The 26,322-nt window shown below is 39.1% G+C and overlaps 1 protein-coding gene across 7 annotated transcripts in view; it reads left to right on the top strand.

The window, feature by feature from the left end:
* Positions 1-26,322, top strand: part of PTPN13 (protein tyrosine phosphatase non-receptor type 13) — a 113,061-nt gene that overhangs the window by 12,235 nt on the left and 74,504 nt on the right. For all 7 annotated transcript variants that reach the window (XM_077177001.1, XM_077177000.1, XM_077176999.1 and 4 more), the window contains exons 2-4: positions 13,318-13,437; positions 21,076-21,245; positions 24,943-25,008. In XM_077177001.1, coding sequence (XP_077033116.1) covers positions 13,323-13,437; positions 21,076-21,245; positions 24,943-25,008 — 351 coding nt within the window. In that variant the 5' untranslated portion in view covers positions 13,318-13,322. The remainder of the gene's footprint in view (positions 1-13,317; positions 13,438-21,075; positions 21,246-24,942; positions 25,009-26,322) is intronic.

Here is a 26,322-nt window from a genome sequence, read left to right as displayed (position 1 = left end):
AATGTTTTGAAGGGAGGATATATTTTTTTTTTAGCATCAGGATATAAGACTTGAGCTCTAATGTTTTGAAGGGAGGATATATTTTTTTTAGCCTCAGGTTTTTCTGTTTATTTTAGGCAGTTGTAGTTACTGTTTTACTGCATGAGTCTCCATGCAGTAACAGTCACAGAGTTAAGCTGTGGTACACAGTATCATCAAATTGAGTGTGAAGGCAGCAAGGTTTGATGCATTCTTTAGCTGGTCTAACTCCCTTTGGGCCAGTTGTATGAATAAAAGATTCAAGGATCGCTGTTATATTATCCTTCTATTCTCCTTTCACTTAATCCCTCTCTGGGCAATGGCTTCAGAGATTAATGTGACCTTCTGCTTGGTTCTGTTCCAACACAGCAAATATAATTTGTACATGGGCAGCACCTGTGTATGTCCTCAGTCTGACTAACTTTCCATTGCTATTTGTAGGAATGTTCTTCAAAGAAAAGGAAAGAAGGATGATGCTGTGAATCACTTCCCTCTCAGTTTCTAGGCCTGTAGAGGAAAAGTTTCTGCTAGTTTGCCTTTGTTATGTAGCCCAAGGGTGTAATATGGATTTTTGTCCTTCTTATATGAATGTTTATCATCCAGACAAAGTAAAACTTCCCAGAACTCTGGGTTTCTTTTTGGTGATAGCAGGCTTCATATCATGTCATGGGAGGAGGTGCTGCTGTCTTGTTTTTCCTGTTTTTTTGGCAATGCCATCTTCTGTAGCTTGTTCTGTCCTGTAATCTGTCCAAGTACCAAAACATTATGTAGTGCAGATAGTGATCAGATGGAGTTCTTTGTCCATTCTGGTGTGTGAAGCTAAATCAAATGTTACATCATTCACTATTTGTCTTTGCTGTAGATCAGGCAGTCTGTTTTGTATGGAAGGTCTGCTAAGGAGTTATGGAAATCACTCTTGCAGGTTCTTCATGCTGCGGTCAAATGATACTGAGACTTATGTTCTTTGTGGTGAGGATCTTCCTCTACACTCCAAATCCCATTCAATTTCTTGGCTCAGAAACCATAAACTTGGTAAGCATTTGAAGGTGGGCAGAAAGAGCAAGTAGGTGAATCTCTTGTGAAAGGGAAATGCCAAGTTTTCCCACCTAACAGGAAAAGGACTAATAATCACACCACCTTTGAGGGCAGTTAAGCCATGGAGAATGTCGTGGCTGTAGGACTGAATAAATCATGCGTAACCACTGAATTTAAGATGAATCATAAATTGAGTGTGTGTTAGAAATTTGTTCAAGGGGTAGTATAGTCAATTTAACAATTGTTCAGTTGTAAACACATACTGAATCATACAGTATATAATTATATATTTTTCTGAAGTGTGGGGAGCAGAGTGGCAGGCTGAGGGACTCAAGTTAACTGGTCAGGTTATGATTAACTCATATGATTTTGGCACAAAGCCATATGTGCTGTGTCAACTCATGTTTTGAAGGAAGATCATGATTTCCTAACCATAGGCATTCCAAGTCTTCAAGTGGCTTTATCTACTAATTAATCTGGAGCTAAAACCTCCTAATTGCAGGATTTAAACTAGACAGTATAAGCTGCTCGGGAAGGTTTTGGCCTCCACAAAGAGCTCATTTAAAAAGCAAGTTTCCATGACCAAAAATCTTCATGTGTTATGTGGAATCTTTGAACTGATAGCTGTCTCTGGACATGCTGCTAAATAGTTGATACACAGACCATACTGTTCTCAGTACTTGGTGTATACCACACCTAAAGAGTTGAGTGGGTGAAAAATAGGTAAATTTTGATGTATACACTATCAGTTGCAGGAAATGTATCAGCAATGGATGGTTGGATAAAGAAAATCTGCCTTTAAAGTCTCCTCTTTTTTTCAATATTTGCAAGATGGCTGTGGGTAATATGCTTAAAGACCCTGCTAATAATAGATTTAACAGAGAAGTCAAAGAACTTTGGAAATGCTGAAATATGAAATCATCAGCAGCAGGAAACTGACAATTTAGGGAAATCCTATAATGACTCCATAGGGAATAATGTCCTTCATGTAGAGCTTGTCTTCCATTTTCTGAAGATAATGGAAGAGTTTCCCAGCATGGAAGAGTACACAGCATATTTTCTGCTTGCTCTCAGATTTCTAAGTGCCCTGTAAATTGGTTACTGGTTAGGAGTGTATATGCAGAGACTAAGCACAACTTTAGTCATAAATTCCTTTCTGTATGCTTGAGCATAGAAGGAAGTGGAGAAAGAAGGGATCTGCAGTCTGAGAGGAGAAATTATCACCTTGTGATGTGGAAACAGTTTCTGTGGGACAAGCAGGTGTTAGGCAGAAGAAGAGATTCTCCATGTTTGCACAGTGTGCATTTAACTCAGAGGTCTGGTATCTTCTGTATATGGTTTAACCACTGTTTTGTGTAGGGTGTGTTGGACCTTATTGGTAGGTCACCTAAATTACATTACACAGACAGATTCTCAGTTACTAGGGGAAAAACTGAGATGTATCCTGTTCAAGGACAATTTCCAACAGTCTGCTCTTCAGCTCAGCATCACTGAAAGGGAAATATCACTGAAAGGGAAATACCTTTCCTATAATTTGAACAGCAATTAAGTGCTTTCAAGAAATAGCAGTTGACTAGATAATTTTTTCCTCTGGAAAATGAGTTGCTTATGGAGAAAAGGAAGTGCTGTGAAGTCTCTTATGAGGACAGGGGTTTTTAAAGATGATGGATGCTTTTGAAGTTCTTTGCAGGAAATGGTTGGTGCTGCTCTTGCAATACCATGTGTCTGTCTATGTGTGTAGAGTGAAGAGCTAGTTTCTGGACAGATGGAGGCCTCTTACTAGAGTTGCAGCCCATCTGCTGGTATCAAATCTGTTTTTCCAAATGCTTACAGAATCTTATTTAAATCTGCCTTGGCCAAAACCTTTAATAGGCTTTAGGGACCCTCTAACAAGGCCTTCAGGTAGTTCATGTTGATTCTCAAAATAGATCAGTGTTCCTGCCCATTTGTAACTCTCTTTGTCCTTCAGGGCTTTTCTCTTGTCCTTCAGCAGAAGCATAAAACAAAAGTGAAATATTTGGTCCATATGGAGTATATGCATGCACCCACACATTTTATATAGATAGTGGGGAGCACATGCAAATGTGGGGACATGCACACACTCTTTCTCAACATGAGTGGGCACTGTCAAAAGCACATCCTTCCTGAAGGCTGACAGACATCAAGTGCAGTGAGCCAGGTATGTAGTGGCATTTGCCAGTGCTTCTCATTTCCGCAGAATCATCTTCCCTTCATTTGAGGCAGTGTGGACAAGTCAAATCCAGCCAGTTGCCTGTTCACATCTCTGCCATTCCTTGGAGTGTTCATGTTTCCTGATGAGGCACCAGGGCATTGTCAGTTATGGTTCTCATTTGGAAGTGTATGAAGTTGCTTTATAAGATTAGTCACTGATTTCCCCTGCTTAAATCTTTGTAAAGGTTTAAGCAGGGGAGCACCTAATAGGAGGATAACATATCACAGGCATTTAAAATTGTATTTTCATGCATATAAAAAGTGTAAATCTCACACTTTGTACTACCATGTCTGAATAGAGAGGCTCTCTGTCTGAGAGCAAAATTACTTTTTTTCTTCTGTTATAGACCAGTGAAGAAAATGCAGTAATCTTCAAATGAGACTTGATATTTGCTATTGTGCTTGAATTAGCATTTATTTCAGCTTACAGGAAAACTGAGCAAGAATCTCTCAGCTTCTGCTTTGGTTCTAGAGATAGAGACACAGATTTTCTTGTGTGTACAGTTCTTGACAGCTGAAATGTAGGCCTTTGTTCCATCTTGTCTGTTTTTCAGTCTAGAAATTCAGACTTTCACAATAATAATTAGTCATCACTTGTGTGAATAATAGCTTTACTCCCAGACAGGTAAGTTCACAGATAAGATATCCATGGTGTTATCTATCTGCAGACCTTGTAATGTTCTTAATGTTCTGTTCCTTATGCCATATCTCTTTTTTTTTTCCCCCCCCAGAAATGAACCTAAGAAATCATAACTGTCTGAGAAGGCAACACACCTGTTTTTTTTTTTTCTGCTGCAACTTCTGTGTTGTAAAGCATATGTAATTGCTTAAGGAAATCTAAATTTTCTAGGAGCTGGGAATATTACTTCTTTGAGCATCAAAGACTGAAGACTTGGTGCACAATAGAGCCTTCAGATGATCTTTCTCAATCAGTAATTATTTGGACTCATCAACTATTTTCACCAAGTCACAGGCGGAAAAAATCATGTGTGAGGATGGTAGTGCAGCTTAGGGCATTGGGTAAGAAAGTCATTGGGAACGATTAAAAATATTGGAGTATTAGTATGAACCAAGCAGCTGCAGAGAATGCTGGCTGGGTAGTAACTTTTAAATTGGTTGGATTTTTTTTTTAAATTTTCATGGCAAAACCCACACAAACATGCAAGTGCAGTTTAGTAGAAATATGGTAAGTAGAGTGATCCATGTGGGAGTTTGTTAGCTCTCAAACTGAATGTGTGCTTCAACAAAAAACTCCTGGTGTTTCAGCAGTGCAGCTTCTTTACCTGTATACACCTGAGGTAAAGCACTGCTGGAGGAATCACATGCAGGTAGATGTCATTCAGGCTTCATTCTGTTATTCAGCCAGTTTTATCTCCATTGTTGAATATTATTTCCTTTCCAGGGAGGATGTGAGGTAGCTGTTAGTATGAACTGTCCTCTGAATGCTGGGGTTTTTTTCTGGTTGAGTACACAAGTCAGCAGCTCTCTTTCTTCTTGTGAGTGTGTAAGGATGCTGTTTTCAAATGAAGAACACAAACCTTCTTTCTGAATCTGTTGCATTCTTTACTAGTACCATACATGAGGTCATTTTTAACTATGGAAAAACTGCTTTGGTATGCCATAGTGGAATATCTTTTGTGCTAATTTCTTTTTCCTAAATGTCTGATAGACAATATAAACAAAGATTGTTTTGCTAAGATCCACCTTTTGCCCATGAAAGGAAGAAATCTCAAGATCCAAGTGAACCATGCAGTTTACTCAACAGCCTAAAAAGCCATTTGTGGAAGGACTAAATGTGAAGATATAGAATTAAAGTCAGGCTTTGAAATAACATGTGGCAGGGCCAGTCTTTACACTTAAGAGTATGTTGACTTCTACGTTATTTACCAAAATGCTGCAAACCTAGTGCTTTTCTTTATCACTAAGGTTGGTGGGTGCTGATGCTTCCCATCTCCCCCCCCAGTATTGTAGCACATTAACTTATTATTTTTGTACCTGTCTGAAGGACTTTGAAGTGCCACATCCAAGGAAATAGAGAACTCTTGGTCACTTGGCTTAATTTTTTGCTGATCCAGTTGCACTGCCTTCGTGACACTAATTATTGCATTACTGCAAGGGGACTGCCTTACCAAGAAGAGGCATGTTTAAAGGAAGATAGCATTCTCTGTTACTGAGACTGAAAGGATTCTGACACAATCTGAGCCCTTTGGAACTAGAGAATTTGTCTGCTGTAGTAAAAGTTATCACTTCATTATCGTGGAGAGGCCTTAAGCTAAGCTTTTAAAAATCTGCTCTAAAGTAAGTTGATCCATTAATGAAACCTATTGGTAGAGTCACTGAATTTCTTATCTGTGGCAATTTATATCTTGGTGTTAAATATTTGAGCATTACTCTTCTCAAACATTGGGAACTGATTATGAATAATACTATAATATAGTTATAAAATAATGTTCTGAATGAAAATAATTATCAGTGCTTCCTTTACTTGCTCACCAGAGCCCCAGTGTTTTATTTGTAGACAGCTTTAGAATGTCACAGATGGTGGGAAGCACTACTTACAGACTTAGAATAATGCTTTCTAGTAGCTCCATGACATTTAAATCAGGTGCCTGCTACTATTTCTGCTCCCCTGACAAAAGCTTTCATTCCCTCTTCAGCTGTGCTGAGAGCTGAGTGAGTAAGGACAGACTTCAGTCATGACCTTTTCCCAGTATGTGAGGAATGTGTGGCTCTGGAATGCAACAATGGAATAACTGCTGGACTAAAGCTGGAGGTGCCATTCTTAGTGCCTTTTGTCTGATAGACAGCACATCATCACTCCATCCTATAGCAGGATGCCTTTTTGCTTCTGGTTATTTCAGGTCATTAGAAGGGTTTAATTTGTTATGTGTGAATGAGGGTGTTACTGGCTCATGTGCTGTTTAAAAAGTGTCACTATAGCCGAGCTGCTTTGTAGTCCTGACATTTCTTTTTTTTTTTTTTTTTTTTTTTTTTTTTTTTTTTTTTTTTTTTTTTTTTTTTTTTTTTTTTTTTTTTTTTTTTTTTTTTTTTTTTTTCCTAAAGCTTGCCTTAGTCACAGGTCTTCTGCTGCTACTTAGCAATTAAAATGAAAGTTGCAAGTATGAGAAATGCATCAAGGAGACGTGCCCTCTCCGAGGTGGAGCAGATCAACAGCAAAATAAGGGAGTTGCCCAACAATCTTACACTGACAATTAAACAAAGAGAGGGATACAAGAATCATGCTACGATTTATGTGGATTAAGCTTACTTTGTAGTGATAATTATATGCTCTTCTGAATAAAATTTTAATATCAAATGTGAAACATCAGCTACCCTCATGTATAAAAAAGCATTCTGCAGTTGCCTAGAAAACATGACTTTCATGATCATTATATGCAATTTGGACTGGCTTTACTAGTTTGCCTAACACGAAGCTTCAGATAAACAAGTTTATCTGGTTCTGGTGATGGAGACAGAAGAGCAAAGGAGGGAGTCAACACTAACCCTAGCTTGTCTTCTATTGTGTGTTCAGGCCAATGCCAAAAGCTGATTTCTTTCCACCTTCCAGGAAAGAAAGCAAGCACTTTTTGAGTAAAATAAACACTGCTTGTCCTGGAGGTGTGAGCCAAGATTCTCAGTATGTCACATTCTTCTGTCTTCCAGATCTGGGAATAGAATACTGATTTAAGGCTTTGGGAGGAGAAATGCTAATATCTCATCTGTTAATCTGTGTATGCTCAGATAAAAGGCCAAGATTTATACTTCTGGGAGTGTTTCCATATTGTGTTTTCTCACAAATTTGAGCTAGTTTCTGTTCCTTACTTAGGAGGTCTGAGCTCAAGCAGCAAGCTATCAGTTTGAAGAGGAAATGCAGTTGCAAAAAAATTTTCATGGTATAGTTTGAGGATTTGCCCAGGAGCATGAGATTTTTGTTTTGCTGACATTTCATCCTGTCTGCTGTGGGGGAGAAAGAGGAGAACATGGAAAGAAAATATGTGAGTGGAAGAAGCTAATCTATTCCATACCAGGAAGAGGGGAGAAATACTTGGGTGGTAATACTAATCTCTGCTGGCCTCTCTAAAATGAAAGAGAAGGAATTGTGCTATTATCAGGTCACAGGTTGAATGAAAAGCACCATGGGACTGTGGGATTTTTTCACAAAAACTTTGATTTCTGGTGGCTCTTTAAATACTTTTAAAAAGAGGGGGGAAATGGTAGTTGGATCTTGTGGGGCTGTGTCCCCCCTCTTTGTATCTGTAGGAGAAATGAAAAAAGTGGATGTGACACAAGGGTTTGTTTCCTTATCCTTTAAGACAATAATTGAGAATAATGTGCAGTAATTAACTTAAGAGCAGGACTCTAAATGAAAGAAAACTCTTTAAGCACAGTTGACTTGATTAGCTAGTGTGTTTGACTTGATTGCATGCTTAACTTGACTATTTGCAAATAATGCCTTATTTTCTGGATAGTCTATGCAAATTGGACCTGCAGCTATAGGAAGACCACATTTTATGTGTGGATTTGAAAATAAAGTTTCAAAGACTACTGAAGTGCAAGCTTTCTAACTTGGCTCCAGGGTTCTGCACTTCAGCCCAGTTTCAGCAACAGTATTATTGGGGATAAACTAATTGGTAGATGTAGTCCAGATCTTGTTTGGGGGTGTAAGATGTGGGCCAATGTAAATAAATAGCATAGATGCCAGGATTCTGAAATTACAGGGCATGGTAATGGCTCAAGGTGCTCAGGTTCTGAAATGGGAGAGACCAGACTCTGGAAAGTGTCCAGGTCTAGCCCCAGTTCAGTGTCACTGAGACTTGTGCCTGTCAAGTGCTTTTAGAAAGCACTTCCAGCTCAGTGAGTGCTGAATGAAAGTGCCAGTGTTTTATTTTCAGGCAGTTAATCATGGCGTGAGAAAGGTGAATTTTAAGAGATTCTCTTGGATAGAATTGCCTTGTTAAATGTACTTCTGCCTCCAGGCATTTATATCTCCAGAGGAAGAAGGCCCCACCAAGAAGGGGCTCTTGGCTCATCTGCTAAGAGAAAAGTCTCCTCAGAACCTGCCACCTTTTGCCCAAGTGTCCCTGTGGAGCAAGGGGGCAATACTGCTCATATTCAGGACAGTTAAGGTCAGCTAACAGTGTTTTACATGGGACAAATAAGGTGGGTTCTTTCTCTACAGAAAGTATTTTGTATGTATATAGAGCCTTCCCGCTCTCTTCTTTGTTTTAAATTTTGTCAAATGATAAAAAATTAGTATCAGAATGTTTTATGTGATCTTTGAGAAATTCTAACACTGTTTTGTATTCTAGATTTTTTTCACTGTTTCTTGCACATCTAAAAACATCTGCATAGTGTATGCCAGAGCAGCTGTTTTTTGTGTTTCTTGGCATCATATTCCTATGAAATATCAAGTGTGAGGTAGTGCAAGCATTTCAGTTAGCTGATGTTCAAGCACAGCTTTTGACTTAAAGTTTTTGTTCTGAAGTTACGACATTATGGAAAAATGTTGATGCACAAGGTAAGGAAAAAAGCAAGGGATATCTTACTAAAACCAAAACACCAGGTGTCAAGCACCAGTTAAGTTGAAGCAATTTAGTCTGTTGACTTTTAGTCTGTTTCTAGGAACTTTTTGACAAAAATTACTCTATTACAGTATTTAATAATGAGCGTTATGGCAAAAGCTTCTTAATATTTTGGCTGGCAACAGTTCAATAAAATTTGGAAAGAGCAGGCCTTTAAAATTTTCCAAATTCTTCATTGCTGTTGGAAACCTTCAATTTCAAATTTAAAATTTAAAATGTGTGAGGAGAAATGGTGGTGGTTGGGGGAAATGAGAATTCTGTGTTTAACTTCTGCATACATAGGCAATTAAAAAATTGAAGACTTTGTAAGTGGTAGGGATAAAAGTATATAGCTTGCAAACAGACATTGTGACAGAATTACTTGGTGTGAGGGGCTGCTCCTGTTGTGCTTTCTGTCTTCCTTGGGACAGAGCAAGTGGAAGGCTGCCTCCTGGGGTTGGCACTGGCTGGATGTTCCATAGGTGGTGTGCTTTTAACATTGGTTTCTGGGACTTTAAAATGAGACTTTTTAAAGCCAGGAGGTCACTGAGCTTGTTTTGAGGCAAGAGGCAGAGCCCCATCCCACTCACTGGGGAGTGTGAGAGCTGTCTGTCTAGAGGGAGGAGCTGGCAGCTGCTCCTCATGAGGTAGGCAGGCTCTTTTCAAAAAGTGTCTGAAATACGGGAGAGGCTCTGGCTTAGGCAACATTTTTCCTCGTGACTGTGCTGCCTGCATGGCTTAGGGCTGAATGGTGCCAAGAAATTTGCACTCAGAGCTTGTTAATACAAATGATTTACACCTGAATTTATTCTCTTGTCCTGGAGCATAAAAGTTGCCTCCATACAATGCAACTCCCTTCCTGTGGAAATAGTATTCCTGTGTGGTCTGGGAGTAAATTCTGCCCCAGAACAAGAAGTCTGTCAGGTTCATGTCTGTGCACCTCCAGTGCTAACTGCTTTAATTTGTCCACTGCCTTCCTATGCTGTGCTGTGCTCTCTGCTGTGTGAATCTCCCTGTTTGGAGAGATGTCCTGTGCCTGTGATCTCGTGTGAGTTTTGGGTGTGTGAGTAATCCATGCCCTAGCAGTTCCTGTGGAGTTCATGCACCTAACCCTGAGACTTGCCTGCTCCAATCCCATCTCCTTGTGGCCTCATATTAAGATGCCATCATAATTCTGTCCCAAGAAAAGGGGAAATGAACTCATCCTTGGAAGGTGCACCTTTCCATGTTCTTTAGTCTGTGCATCCTTATTACAAGGAGTGAATGGAACAGGGCACAGGATCCCAGATCTTGCTTTTCTTGGCTAAAGAGGAGATGGGGAGAGGACTTGTAGCAAAAAAATGGCTTGACATGAACCATGAGTCCATAGAGAACTTTACCAGTGCATCTGGATTTCTTTGCTGGTCAGCCTGGAACACTGAAAGACACAAGGACTGCCAGGAGCATCATTTTGATACGTTATTCTACAAAAACTTTAAATGTTTTTCTCTTAGAAAACTTACTCAATGTAGTCCTTATATTGCAATTTATCATAATGCTTGTGTATTGCATAGAACCAAAAGCTTTTGCATGACTTGAGCATTTAGGTTTCTGTATTCACAAAGGACCACACGCTATTGAGGGTTCCCAGAATCTAAGGAGACAGCAAATTTGGAGTTGTGCATTGCAAACATCAGCATTCCTACAATTATCTTCTTGTGAAAAACATTCAAGACAGACAAACTGATGGGGGAGAAATAAATATTGAGCCAGGCACTTCTACTGTCAGCTCCAAATCGGTGCCTGGCTGATGCCAGGTTGGCTGGACAGCTGGAGAAACCTGGCCTTGCATTTTCCTGCCAACAGCCTCACCCCAGCTTCCCTCAGTCAGTGCCTTGGTGCTAGAGAACCATTTTGTGGGATGTTCTTTAATCCTCATAACCAGCATGTTGCTCTGCCCATTGCTGAGACAGACAAGCACTGCAGCTTAAAGATAACTTTGAGGAAGAAAAGTCATAAAGTTACCAAAAAGTTGGTGAAACAGATCTGCTTCAATGAGAATCCCACTCAAATCCCAGCTTATGGCATTTTGGACGTGGCTGTGCTTGTGGTTTTGTGACAGATTTTGCTTGGGCTTTCAAAATCATAATTTAGTTTTGCTGTGTGTTTGATTTTCATTTGTCAAGCTCCTGCTATGTGTAAAATGCAAGCAGATCTTGTTGCTTGCCCTGCTGCAGCAGAGGCCTGGGTGGCTGGGTGTGTGTATTCATGCTGCTTCTTACTGTGATCAAGGAATTGTTTGCTGTAGGATTCTTTTACTGTTGATGTAATGTGTTTGGGAGTTTGAGCAGACATGCTTATGGTCTCTTTTGTGTTGTTAAATAGGGAATTGGCTTATATCTGCTACAGAACAGAACACAGTATTTAATCACAGCTGAAAGGATGCAGTGTTTTGCAGAATGGGGAGAAGGGGAGTGGCAGAGAAGGATTTGGGGTTGGGGAGAGGGGATTGTTGTTCTTATGCTTGGCATTCTCCTTTAGAATCTTTATCACAGAAAGTTTTCATTTGGAGTTCATGTATTTTTAGTCCCTAGGAGAAGATGAGGTCTTTTAATCTGAATAATCCAGACAGCTTGATTCTAGATGTACCTACTGAAATTTGAGACAGTGGCGTGAAATCACAGAATTTCCTGGAACAGTGAGACCAGACACTCACTCTGTGCCTGGTGTATGTGAATCTCATGAATCTCTTATTGTGCTCATGGAAGGACAATTTTCTCTGGTTTTCCATCCATTTATTGCAAGTTTGCATTGGTCCCTACCTTGCCATTTTTCATGGTTTGTTTCTTTTTCTCTTTGGGAATTCAGGTTTCATCTTTCTTTTAAATGTATCTGAGTCTGCTTTCCCTTCCACTGTCTTCTGATGATGACTTTTGAGCATTAATTTTTGAAAATATATCTGGCTTAGTAAATATGCACAGTAATTGAATGCTACAAACTGGCAAGTTGTGAAATAAGGAAAAATGAGCTGTGCTGAAAAGCAGCCAGCAATATGTAATTTTTCAGTAGTAGTATGGAATTGTAGGTGAAAAGGCTAGTATTTTAGCAAGTATTGTCAAACCCATGTTTTCAGTTAGAAACTGCAGGATATTCAGCCCTTTATGTTGCCATTGTATGTGTTTAGGTTGGTTATCTGTAGTTAAAAACACACGGAAGGCATAAAGCTGCCTATACAGTTGGGAAACTAAACATAGCCTGTAAGCCTGTTCCTCTTTAAATTTGTTAGGTTAATGTCCTACACCTGAGCCAGGATTGTATGGTGTGATGGACAGGCTCTGGATAGGTGATTTACAGGAGGGGCAGGAGTTTCCAGCAGTACCATTGGGTCATCTGCAACTGTTGGTATCAGCTACTGGTCTCCAGACCATAAGCATTGCTTGTGGAACTGTATTTTCCATTTCAAGCAACAACTCTGGAGCCTTTGAGACATATGACAAACTTACCAGTGATGAGTGACAGTACACCTCAGGCTCTTATTGCAGCTCGCTGCCTCAAGATTTTGTTCTCTGGGCTTTGGAGAGAAGCACAGAGAGAAGCCACTGCATCCTAATAAGAAATATAAATTGGCATGAGTGCTCAATCTGAGAACATTCCATAGAAAGCTGGAATAATTAAGCAGACACATGGTTTATTTGCTCCTGAGCTTATCAAATGGATGAAGCTTTGCTTTGCCAGAATATTTAGGAATACAGTCTTCAGTTTTCAGATGGTTTTGGACAACAGAATATTATGTTGTTGTGTGGTGAAAATGGATTAGTTCTTTCAAAAAATAATGAAGCATAACCTCATTTATCTGGGGGAAGAAATCTTTCTTTGTTTTCTGGGGATGTAACATGTAGAGTTCTGCTAACAGTTTTATTTAACTCCAAGGAGAAGCTGTTGCATAGCTATCTATCAGTTCCATAGCTATTTAGCTTGTGTGCATATTTGCTGGCAGTGGTCTCATAATATGGTCATGAGATGCTATCAATCAGCTATTAACAAGATTTTGACAGGTTTAAGTCATGAAGCTGTTGTTAGAAAAGGAAGCTCTTCCTCATTTTCTAACAACAGCTTCATGACTTCAACCTGTCAAAATCTTGTTAATAGCTGATTTATTTTAATAAACCTGCAACTACTGATCAATCTGTCATATTTATAAATGGCAAGCTCTTGCCTATAGTATGTGGATTAATGCTAGCTTGTTAAATTTATGGATGTAGAGCCTCTGATATTAATATGGATCATTATTTTCTTAACCTGAGTTTTTCTGGAGTGGGTGCTCAAAATTCTTTATTGCCACAGGGAACATTTTGTATTATTGATATTTGATGGGTTCTGCTAATGCTGGAGAATTTTTGTGACTGAAGGATGGGTTATTACTACTCGAATACTGCATGCATGGAGAAGAAAAGATGTTATTTAGTCTTACATCAGTCTGTTTATTTCCCAGGTAACATGCATGTGTCACTAGCAGAGGCTCTGGAGGTTCGGGGGGGACCACTGCAAGAAGAGGAAATATGGGCTATTTTAAATCAAAGTGCAGAGAGCCTTCAAGAACTATTCAGAAAAGGTAAGCATTGTTTAAGACTGATAAGTACAGTCCAACTGGAAACATCTTGATTATATTAATGTGCCTTATAAGTAAACTTACTTGTCCTTCCTAGGCTCTAAACCCAAACAGTAGCTTGCTTCTGTGTTGTCTCTGTAAGTGCCTCTCTGCACCACAGCCCAAAGGGTGCTTTCAACCTGCATTTCATGTTCTGCCAGAACCTGTGGCACATCCCAGTTCTTGTGGTGGTAACTTCAATTATTTTAGACCCGCTGTAGTGAGATGGAAACATAGGAAAAAAAGTGATAACTAATTCTGAGACCACTGGAACACTTTGGTACTGAAGGGGACATGGAAATGGGTACAGAACTGTGCAGTCATGACCAGTGTGCTCTGAAGAGATTTGGTCTCATAGGTGAAAAACAGAAAACTTCACCAGAGGGCTAGGTATGATTGCCCAAAATCATCATTGCAAGTGGCAGCACCTACATAGCTACTGAAGGAATGTGGTACTGACCTGTACTTCAAAGGAGTAGAAGTATTTCTTCTTCCCCCCCACTCCCACCTCAGCAGGCTCCCAGTTCAGCATCTGCAATACTGCTAATAATACATATCTTAGCACTAGGTCTGAATATGGAACTTTTCCCCTTCCTTATGTTTTCCTTTCTTTTCTTTAAAATCTGCAAGTCCTTAAGGCCCTTTCTTGCTTTTTTAATAGCAATAAATGCTTAACCCACATATTGAACTTCAGTCACATTTTTAACTTGTTCTCAGATAAAGTATATGTTCCCATGATGCATCCTAGTATTTCAGCACCTTTATGGGAGGTCATCTCTTTATATCTAAGCATGCATATGTAAGCTTATTCAGTTTTATTAATGATAAATCGGAGGCTCACACTTTGAAAATAGTCATTGTTTAGTGATATCACTATGCAAGGGGCACATCTTTGTTATTTAGGGCAAAATGCAAGCATTTGATTTAGAATTTTATCAAGATTCAACATTTAGGTTGTTTTGGGCTGGTGTTTTAAAGATTTGGTTTAGACAATGTATTGAGTCCTACACTGGCTCTGCCTTAATGCATTGCACAGCCTCTGAGAGTGGTCTCTGTTGGATGCTTCACAGGCTCCAGAGGGGCAGATGTGGGCAGAAACTGCTATATGGTGCCTGATCTCTGATTACACTTGACTTAGCTTTACAAATATGAATTTTATCAACTTCTCCCACATATTTTTTGCCTGGTGAATTATAGGTAGTTTTGACATCCCATTCAAATTTACCTTCTTCCCTTTACCAGTGTTCTCACAGCCTATGTGTAGTAAAAAGCTTTCCCTATTAGGAATGCTGATTTTATTGTTGCATTTTGAGCAACTGACCTGTCCTGCTGCTTCTCATACTGCAAGAAAAGGAAAGCTGGCATCTGCTTTCCTCTCTTTCACTCTTTGTTGTCTCTTAGAGACAGTCAGGAGAATTATTTCTTTTAAGAGGGCAGATTAAGACCTTGACTTAAGAGGGATCTTGAATGATTAGAGGTTTGCTCTTATAAACTTCACAGGAATTGACACATGGAGCTCCATCTTCTAATCCACCTGCAAGATCACAGTTGTATGAGCACATTAGTAGTGGTTTCACTACTAATTTTCCACTTAAAACTTTATCCTAGCTCTAAATTTTTTTTTTCTAGAAGGGAGTCTCCACTGAAAATAAGAGCTCACCCCTTCTTGTCCTAATAGTAGTGCAGAAAAGTTACCATAATCTCCATGAAGACTGCATGCAAGCATCAACAACAAGAACACAGTTAGCCCTCCTTCAGAAGAACGAGTACTGAAAGATAAGAGCACAACAGAGAAATCTGCCCCAGGACTTCTGATATGTGTTTTTAAGGCAGGGGAATGTTTGCCAGCCAAGACTGGCTAAGGTGGCAGAAGCTTCTGATCTTACTTCCTATCCATGAAGACCAAAACATAAATTCAGATAAAATCAGTGCCAGAAGAATCTGTCTGTTTTTTGGAGATGAAGCTGTTTTATTGAGTTGTTTTTCTGCTAGTTCAGCAAACCATTTTCAGTTGCATGCTATTAATTAACCTGGGATATAGCCTTTGGTAAAATACACTTCAAGAGACACTCAAATGAAAAAGCTTTTCTGTGTAGCTAAGGTTGATAAAGGTAATCTAATTCCTCCCAGCAAGAGCTGGATAACCAGACAGTCTTTAATGAAGGTTATCTTCACTCAGGAAGCAATCTAGAAACTTTTTTTGTCATCTTGAATATCAGTTTCTATGCTGGCTTATGAAGGTGGTGTTGACATGCAGGGATAGAAAATGTGGAGGTTCCTCTAGGCTTGTCTGACTCAATTTTGCTCTTTATTTGTGGAGGACTTGTAGCAAACAGGGGATTCTAAAGAAATCTTGTTTTCCTTGGTCAAATTTCAGGCCCATTTCTTCCATGCATTTGGTGGGGAAGAGCTATTTTATGGCAGAGAGTGAGTTTCCAAAATTCTTCAGAACTGACTGATCGCTCCTGGGCAGAGGGAGATAGGGCAAGCTTTAGCTTCTGCAAGATGACAGCATGTTCAGCTTTGACCAGCTCTCAAAAGTGTTCTGCCTCCCTGTACAGAGTCCTGGAGTCTCTGAACACGCTGTTCTGTAACAAAAGATAAGCGTTGCTGAGTGTTCCGTAAATTTTTTATTTAAAAAAAATAAATTAGGCATAATGTTCAATGGTCTGTGCACCAGCTGTTTTGAAATGAGGAGGATAAAAAAGGCTGTGGAAATAGCCAACTTTGAAATTGCCATCTGTTGGCAGCCTCCCCATACCAGCCCAGGAACCACAGACTCTTAAAGGAATTACCAGCCCAAGTAATAATTTATGTATGTGATCCTGGTAGAGTTTTGGTAGTTTGTTTCAAGTTGGGTATCTTGCTATCCCTCAGTCAACTGAGAACCTGTTTTTCAATTAATGTCTTATTTAAACTGGTTTCTGGAAATTAGAAAAAAAGTCCATAACAAGGTCCGTTACAGATTTGAGGACTTCTCAATATATAGAAGTTGTGCATGTGTTTTAGTGAGTCTATCTTCTTATCCATCAAAGCACTGAATAAGAGGAGCACAGGATGGAGATCCATTGTCTTCATGGTTAACTGAATATCACATCACATCTTATTCAGCAACAGATACAGAAAATGTGCATATTTTTATCCCTCTTTGTATTTATGGTTCTAACAGATGTTGAACTCCTTAAAAATACTTCACACATTTATTTCTAGCATTATAAAAAATGAAAGCTTACACTGAAGTGCCCAGTTGCTAATCAGCAGTTTAGAAGATCAGCTCTGGTAGCTGTCTTGTCAGCAGGTTATAAGCTGTTAAATGAAGGAGAAAGGCAATCTGGGACTCAGTTGCAGATCTGACATCAGTTGCACCGGCAATGTTGAGATTAATCTGGAGATTTGAAAAGGCCGATACCAGACCTGCCCTTCTCTTACATCTGTTTAATTATCTGCAATAACTATTTTGTTGTTGAAAGGGTGTATCAGCTGTTTCAGACGTGCTCTATCTTGCACTCAGAACTCCATGAGGTCAAAGAAACAAGTCTTTGAAGTAATCTCAAATGTGAGTGTATAAGCATAAGGAGAATGCTGTGCTCACTGCTGCTGAGAATTATAAAACAGGCATCCCTCTAATTTGCTGGGTTTAACTGGAAAAGATTTATCTAAACTGCAAACTGGGAAAGCCTTCATATGTCACTTAGGCCACTCCTGTTCCAAAGTGTGTGTTGAGGATTCTGAAAATAATTGGACCTTAAGTTTGGAGACATGTATCTAAAGGAAGGAGAAGAGAAGGAGGAAAGTGAGTCTGATATTGAAAAGACAAGTTGAGCAGAGAAAGAAAGTCTTTGCAAGTTGAATGTCTTGCAAATTTGCATATGAGAAATTATTTATGTAAAGAAAAGTTATATCTGAAAGTGGATATGAAGAAGGAAGATTTCAGGGACTTGTAAATCTTGTTGACAGTCAAACTACTGGAGCTGTTTTGCTTGAGTAAGTGTAATGAAAAGAAGGAAGCCAAAGTGTGCAATGTGTTGATGGGGACTAGTGGTGAATCCAAAGTAATCACAGTTGGGATGGAGCAGGAAATGGACTGGTTTGGTTGACAATAGGAAGAGCTAAAAATCCAAATTTTCGTTTCCTAGCTCGTCCTTGTTGGCAGGTGATAAATGATTGCTTTTTCCCTTTGCCAGTAGCTTTTGGGGAATGGTTTTTCTTTTTTCATCATCTGGTGACATTTGATCTTTTGGTTGCTGAGAAGGAGAGAGATTTAGCTTTTGTAATTTTATTGGGGTGTTAAACATTTTTTCGTTTCTATTCCTCATCCCTTCCTCCACCTCCACCCACCCTACTCCCAGCAAAGAGGCTCAGTGACTCTGCACTCTTGGCAGAGCCCTGCTGGATGTGGTCAGCACCACAGTGAAGTGTAGTGTGGTGTTGGACTGTGGGGCAGCTCAGGAGCAGAAACTGATCTCAGAAACAAATTGTTCACCCTGTTTCTTCCTTCAGTACCCTCAGGAGAGAGTTTTCCAAGGGGTTCAGTGTCCCATCCGAGCTCTCCTCTCCCTTTGTGCTGAAGGCAGAGGGAGCAGAGACGCTGCAGCGCGGCCTGCCCTGCGCAGCAGGCGTGCAGGGACACGCTGCACCAGCCCAAGGACGAGAGCATTTCCAGCACAAGTGCTCCTGTGTGCTGGCATAATCCTGCAGGATTCCTGGCCAGGCTGCAGGGGAGTCACTGCTCTGGCTGCCTCCAGCCTGGCCTGAGCGTACAAATGTTCAGATGACTTGTCTCAGTGAGGGCTATGGAGGGAAACAAACGTGTATTGAAAACCTTGTGTATATTTTGGGTTGTTCTGTGCTTTTCAGAGATTTGTGTGTGTGCCTGTGCTAATGGCTGTGGCTTAAGAGAGAAGTGGGGGAAAAAGATCCTGAAGGACTGACTGACTGATCTTTTTCCCAAGCTGTAGCTTGGGAATTCAAAATTACCTGCCATCAATAATGTAAAATAGATCCATTTCAAATATTTGTCTTCATGTTTCTTGGAATGTGGTGGGTCCTTTTTAGGCTATTTGTATGCTGTTAAAGCACATAAAGGATTCTTTTCCTCTCTCATTTGTTTGGCAGATGCTCTGTAGCTGAAGATTATTTCTGTTTTTATTGTTTAAAGCCAGTTCACTCTCTTCCTTTAAGTAAGACCACGCTATTTATCTCTGTCTTGGCACTGCTTGAAATGCTGTGCTCTCACAAGTGTTTTGTTACCCACTTGCATAGTTCTGGAGTTAACTCAGAAGGCTGGCAGCTCTAGCACAGTTGAAAGCCCAATGGATAGAAAATTGACCAGGAGCCATATCCTGAATTCCAGTGCCTTTAAAAAAGGGGGTTGAAACCCTTTTTTTTTTTTTTTGGTCATTTTCCTCAGTATTTTCTGGAGTATGTTACCCTTACTGCTCTTGTAAATGATTCTGAAAGCCTAAACAGAAGATGACATGAATATTATCACTGGAAAATAGTTTCTTTTGTTTTCCTATAGTTTCTGGCTGTTTGATGCGTTGCATCTTTGCTACTTTTTTATCCATGGTGCAAACACATTAGAGTAGTGTTACTAAAAAGTAATTCCTTAGCTCCAACCAGGTAGCTATAACTTTGAGATAGTTAGTTTGGTTTATGATGCATGCCTTAAGGAAGAAACTGGAGAATTAATTGTTTTATCTTCATCCTTCATAACAATAGATGAGATTCCCTGGAGTTGTGATGTAAGCACTATGATCTGCTACATAAATTATAAGCTAATGAACAAGGAAGCTGAGAAAATGTCAGTAAACTGAGCCTGGCAAAATCAGTCCTTTTTCTAAACTTCCTATTTATCACATTAATTTTAGATTGCTTCAGGTCATGAAGATTCTTGAGTGGGGGTAGATCAATAAATTTAGACTCTGTAGGGGACAAATGCTCTAAAGTTTGTTGAAATTAATATTGGGAAGACTTCAGACTAATTTGGGGGGGTTAATTCTCAAAACTAAATCAATTTTTTGTCTTAGTATGTTTCAGAATATGAAGAGTTTTTATGTATTTCAAGTATTTGTTATATAAAATATTAAATTAAGATTAAAACCTCTATATTTCTTAAGGTTCCTGAGTTGGGACTCATGAGGTGAAATCTTAAAATATTATAAGGTGTTGGTTGTTTAGGGTTTTATATCAGTGGTGAATACACACAGAAGTGGTGCCAAATCCAGTAGTTACCCATAGGATAATTTTTGAAAGTCAAAGGCCAACTAAGGTAGTCTTCCTGAAAATGTTTTTGGAAGCTTTGGTCTATAATGTGGTATTTTTTGTTACATATAATAGGAATAGCCTGTCCATCTTTATTTCTTTATTTTTAACATCTGAACTTGCTGCCATAACAGCAACCAGTCCTTGTTCTGTTTGTTTCAGAGGAAGTGGGGTTAGAAAATGGAAGGAATTACTTGGGAGATCCTTTTACACCTGATACCTGCAAGCAGTAATTTAATACATTTCCTAGGAGATTAGAAATAATCTAGATTACAAGATAGTTCATCAGTCTAGGAGCCAACGCTGTAGGAATATCCTGAGCTGGAGAATGGAAAATGTTAGTGGTGGTGTTAATGGAGGGAATTATTATTCTACTGGTTTTCCTTACTATGTCAAGGGAAAAGGGCATACCATTCAAATGTGTGTTTCCTCAGGTCTTTAATATATTGTGTAGCAGAAGGCAGAGCTGTTGCCTTTTTGCCTATGAAAAAATAAAAGTTAACTTTTAGCTTTACTTAGTGAAACCTCATGCCTCCTTCAGTGAAACTGAGTTGATTCATGTAAAATATTTTGACTTAAGGAAATGCTCTTTTTTTTTTTTGTTTTGTTTTGGGGTTTGTTTTTTTTTTTTTTGTGTGTTTTTTTTTTGTTTGTTTTTTTTTAGTTAGTTTGACAGCGGTATCATCAGATATCAAAAACCTAGCTGGCAAATTGCATATTTTGGTTACTTTTGGTTCTGCAATTTCAGTGCTTCTTTTGGAATGTTCAAATATTTGTAATATTTTTGACATTAAGCTAAAAAGGACTTCTGTGCTCCAAAACTCTTTTGTTTTGTCCCCTTCTATTAGCCACTGTAATGAGTATTTTCCTTCCCCACTAACTTTGTCTACTCTCTTCCAGGCATTGCTGTTGCAGTAGTGCTATGTTAGGATAGGAGCAAACCCCCTTGTAGGAATGGAGTTTGGAATGGAATTCCTGTTGTAGGAATTAGCCTTAATGACATGTGCACTGCACAAAGGGAACATTTTATATGTCAACTGTAACATAAATGAAATAACTTCAGGACAGGGGATTGTGAGTATTTTAGCAAGCTCTTCCTAAGCTTTCTGCTATGAGTAATAGTGAAGAATAGTCATAAAAGATAGGTGTTACTCCCCAGTGTGATTAAGATTGAGGTGGTTGTTGTGGTTATGAAATACCACAGGTGGAAAAGGAAGCATGAATCTATTCCACTAATAGTATGTAGGCTGATAATAAACTAACATCCAGCAAGGGAATCTAACAACATTGCTTCATTTTCAGGGTGGTTTTTGTTTTTCTTTCCCTTTTCAATTACAGCTGATCCTGCTGCTCTGGGATTCATAATTTCTCCGTGGTCTCTCCTGTTGCTTCCATCTGGCAGTGTGTCATTTACTGATGAGAATGTGTCCCAACAAGACCTGCGAGCGTTCACAGCACCGGAGCTTCTGCAGAACCACTCGCTGTCATCCCTGTCGGATGTTGAAAAGGTACAGTGCCTCTTCCTTGGCAGACAGCTCTGGGGTTTTGTTGTTGATCCCTTCACAAAATAGCTTTAAACTGGCCTTTTTGTCTCCCCATAGTTTGTGATTCATGTAATTTCTTTTGTGAGGTGGGAGAGGGATCCTCCTACTTGATTTTTCTGGTTAAAGTGGAATAGTGATTATAGTTGTATGCAGTTGTGAGGAAGAGTCTGTACAAGCCCTGGCCACATACATACTTGGGCAATGGCTGCACAGAATTTCCATTGTTCCCATTTAAGTCTTTCACAAGAGTAAATGTTCAGACAGGTGAGGTTTGTATATGTGGTCTCCTCCAGGTCACTGACAGGTAAAGTCAAAATTATTATCTTCTCAGCTGTCTTCTCGACAAGAATTTGTTGTGAATGGTAACACTTTCCTCAGGAAACCATTCCCAAAGATATTTAGTGGTGGGTGTGAGTGAAAAGGAAGCTGAGCTATTTCTATCTCCTTGGCTTCCCTGGATCAATAATCCTTAGAGGGAAGCTAGCCACAGACAGTGTTGTAATCTGGGAACAATTATGACACTTGGCAGTGTTCCTCCAGGAAGAAACAGCTCTTACTTCAGAGGAAAGTGGTATTGGCATGAGTTGCTGTTGTGTGCACAAGGACTATTAAAACATGTGTTTCTCTGTTGAATATTTTATTTTAGCAGCTTTTTGTATATAGTCAGTTTTCTTCAGGGCTGTATCCTGAACACCTACTGAACACCTACTGAAAATCCACAGTTACTCCCAAGCCATTTAGACATCCTTCTTGCCCTGCATATTGTCAAAGTAATTGGTATAATAAAATATGTTTACAGTTTTGTCTATGGCAAAACTATAAACAATTAGCAACCTAGACTGAAAGTTAATGGAGAAGTAAAAAATAACACTGACATCAATGAAGACTTAGGTTCAGTTATGTAGGATGCAGCTGGCAAATCCTGTAGTCATACTGTTGGAGTTGTTTATTTGCTTTCAAGAGGGACAACACTTTTGAAGACAATAACGTTACCTCTACTGCCAGCTCTGAAGTTAATGTACAAAACTAGCCTTTAAAAATGGCAGAAAAAATAGTTCTGAAGTGACAAGCTTGTGACCTTGGTCAGAGCTGATTGCATTCTTTGTTCTCTGCCAGCATTCAGTATGCTACTTTTTCTCTTTTTGAAATAAATGGAGGACTGTTACTATGAAAAGCCATGCTGTGATGTTTCTTAATCTTTAGGAAGCACTCAGAGGGACCTTTGTGGCCTGTAAATGCCAGCACAGAGTGTGTCAGTAGGCCATGAGCAAATGCTGGCACTCTGTACATGTGCAGGGCTGATTAATCCTTGCTCATTTGGGCTGTGTGAATTTCTGCCCTGCTGATGTCAGCATAACCCTGCTTGCTGGATGGAAGGTGATCCACTTAGTTGCTGATGTGGAAGAAGGAAGCTCCCTGAAACGTAGCTTTGTACAAAACTGGTGTCCTGTTACGGCTTTATTGGTTGAAGTTGGTAGGGGTGATAAATAGCTTATATGTGCACCCCTCTTTTCTTCACTGCTTCCCTTTGCAGTCCTATTAAACTCTGTATCAGGTGTATACTGGTTCTTTGTAAGGAATATGTTGACTTTGTGCTTCTTAGATCACAGCATCATATCTTTCTTTGCTGATTGTGGTAACTTTGGACACGTTTAAATGTTTTTTCTTCTGTCACAACTGGCTGTAGTTCACTGAATTCATTTACTGGAAATAGTTGGTGTTTTCCTTTTTGATTGTTCTACTAAAAGCTGCTGAAGGCAGAAAAACACCTTGTTTTTTAAGGCCTTGTGTCAGTCAGTGACAGGCTTACCTTTGTCTTTTCAGTTATGATTGTACTTGCTATTACAAATTAACAGTGTATTCAAGGAGAAATACTAAAAATAAATTACAGTCAGTAAAAGAATACCCCTTTTATTCCAAGACACAGTCAATTTGAATCCAAAATATGTCTGAAGTAACTGCAAGCTTATTGGAAATAGAGTAACCAAACCATTCAAAATTAGAATGGAGATTGATTTGGGAAATTAATTTCATGTTGATCTATTTATTGTGGAACATATTTTAAGTACAGTACAAACATTAATTAGAATTTTTGAATAAATGCTTTTGCTTTGAAAGCTGTTTTCAGATGGATTAGTAGAGTAGCAAGTTTTAGTTAAGAGGACTGATTGCACATCTCATTTTTGGAAATATATTTGGGTATGTTGAAACTCAGAATCATAGAATGAGGGAGTAGCCTGAATTGAAAGGGATCCTCAAGGATCATCAAGTCCAATTCCAGATTCCAAAGAGGGTAACCCAGAAATGTATCTGACCATTGTCCTAATTTTTCTTGAACACTGACAGGCTTACGACTATGACAGTGTCTCTAATTGGAATGAACTAATTTTATAATAGTCTTTTTGATTGCTGTTCTTGCATTATTGGGGGACTGAAAGAGTTGAGGAACTTCCATTTTTGTTTGGTTGGGGCTTTTTCTGAATTGCTTTTGTGTCTTTTGTGTTTTGTTGGCTTTTTCTGAAAAGGTTTTTTTTTGAATTCATTATTGCCATGAAAGCATATTCACTTTTTTCTGTGTAGCTGTGGTATATCTTGATATTTAAGGAAGACTTTGTAGCTTTTCAGTTGAAAGGGTAATGGATAATAAACCAGATAGAGAGCAATTTTCTCAGTATTTGAAAAAGAATGTTTCTGATTGGATAGGGCAGTGGTATTGACTTAGAACTCTTGATGCATTTTTCTGACTACTGTCCCAATCTGTTCAGATTTTTGTCAATTTATATATCTAGAATTTAAGTAAGATGTTTTGCTTTTAGTTGGTAAAGAGGCTGAAGAAGCTTATGTGAGCTTTTAATTTATTGCTGTCCTTGTAATTGTTGTTCATTGTCTTCAGAATTATTCAATATATTTGTTGCTTTAAGTACCACAAATAATACTAATAATATGGTATAAAGAGCCATGACTAGTGTATATTATTTACACAGTTTAGAAAAACTGTGCTTTCTTTCTACACTTACCTGTTTTGTTTTGACATTTAAGCACATGCTGGCTCTCTAGGTGTGCTCTTAATTCTGCACTTTTTAAAGGGCTTATTCCCTGTACTGATGGATGTATTATGTTGAAGATATGTTAATTGTTAATTATGTGTATAACAGTTAATGTATTTGTACCTTAAAATATCAGTTATAGATTAAGGTACTGCTTTCAATGTTTATATTCATTTGTTCTTTCCTTCTTTTCCCTTTGATCTCAATCTTTGTGATCTCATTAGGATAGCCCCCTGCTCGAGTCATGCTAAGGTCTGCCTTGCCTTCAGACACAGGTTTTAAGGATCCTTGGACACAACCATGCAGTCTTTACCCCACACTGGGCTGATTGTATGGATTACATGAGTTTTCTGGCTTCAGTGTGAGATGAAAGCTTAAAACTGAGCAGAGAAAATGGTGGCACTGGTTGGATGCTGAATATCTTGTAGCACTAGGATTTGCTCTTCTGAACCTCATGTAAAGGAGAGGTGGGATGTGGAAGACAGCTGAGCTTAAATACTAGAAATGTATTTCTAAGCAAAGTGATGTTAAGTTAGTTGCTCTCCTTTAAGAAGTCTACTTTGCATTTCCAGTCTTGTTCAATGAGTTGACAGATATTTTGTGTCTTGTGGCAGGTCCATATCTATTCTCTTGGTATGGCACTCTTTTGGGGAGCTGACCATGAAGTTCCTCAAAGTCAGGTAAGTTTAGATTTGGTTTTGTTTAATATTGCAACTTCAATGTTGTTTGACTGACTCTGCATTTGAGTTTGCATGGCAGGATGTCATACTGAGACACTGAGGAGTAAGATGCCTTGCCCAGAATATTACAGAATGGATCAGGTTGGAAAGGACCACAGTGGGTCCAACCTCCCTGCCCAAGCAGGGTCATCCCAGAGCACATGGCACAGGATTGCATCCAGATGGTTCAGTGAGGGAGATTCCACAGCTTCTCTGGGCAGTCTGTTTCAGTCACTGCACAGTACAGAAGTTTCCTTTCCCATACTTGGAGCTTTTTCTTGTGAAGTCTGGTGTTGTCTTGCAGGGAGAAGGTGCTGATAGCACGTTTGTGTTAGTTTCCATGAAGATACATCTGGGCTGGTCTATCCTGTAATGCCACAGGCTGAAAGACAATGGTTTAAGCTGCTGACAAAGGAGAAAATAATTTGTTTTGGTTTAGGCTTATATAAAAATAAATATTGAAGTAACAATGTTGCTTTACACATAATAAACTTGTACTCTACACTGCTGTAGATTCCGTGAGTCTGGATTTGGCACATATAGATACTTCCTTTTCACAATGGCCAAGAAAGGGTATGAATTGTGTGGAACAGGGAGTAGACTCTTGCTATGGATTTGTCAGTCAATGCAGACACAGTTGCAGACTGCTTAGAGCTGAGTGTTATTGCTCAATGTGGTTATTTTACACACCCAGCAGAACTCTTAGACTGTCCTGCCAAAACTGACTGAAGATAAATGTGATTCATTATCTTCGTGCTCCTTCCCTGCCCCCAATTAAACTTTAAGAAGTGAATATCTAGAATACTGAAAATAAGGTGGAATGCTTCTGGAAAAGCATTTAATGATGGACTTGCAGCTGTGGGTGAAGCAATTTGTGGTTTGGATTTAGGTTTGTTCCTACTAGTTGATATTATATATAAGACTGAGGAAGAAAATTTTTAAAGACTTCAGCATTTTAGGTGTTTAGTTCCTAATATTTTCTTTAACAGAGTTGTAGTTGGGATCTCGGTTGTACTTATTTGGAAGTAGCTGCCTGAATGCAGCTAATGAGGTAAAAAACTTGGAAGCTCTGACTATTTAGGGGTACCTGTTCATAATGCCTACTGTCCCTGTCCCAAAATCCCTAGAGTTTTCTTAGGTACCAGGGCTTTTCTCTTTGCTCTCCTGTCTTGTAGGAGATGAAAGGAGCAGTATTCAACAGTAGTAGGAGAGTGCCTTAAAGTAGGTGACTTAATAAAGGTAGGTGTTGAGAGGAATGTAGGCATAAATTTTAGT

This window comes from Agelaius phoeniceus, chromosome 4 (genome assembly GCF_051311805.1).
Source record: "Agelaius phoeniceus isolate bAgePho1 chromosome 4, bAgePho1.hap1, whole genome shotgun sequence".
NCBI lineage: Eukaryota > Metazoa > Chordata > Aves > Passeriformes > Icteridae > Agelaius > Agelaius phoeniceus.
The sequence above is the reverse complement of the archived record's forward strand: the minus strand, read 5'-3'. Positions and strand labels throughout refer to the sequence as shown.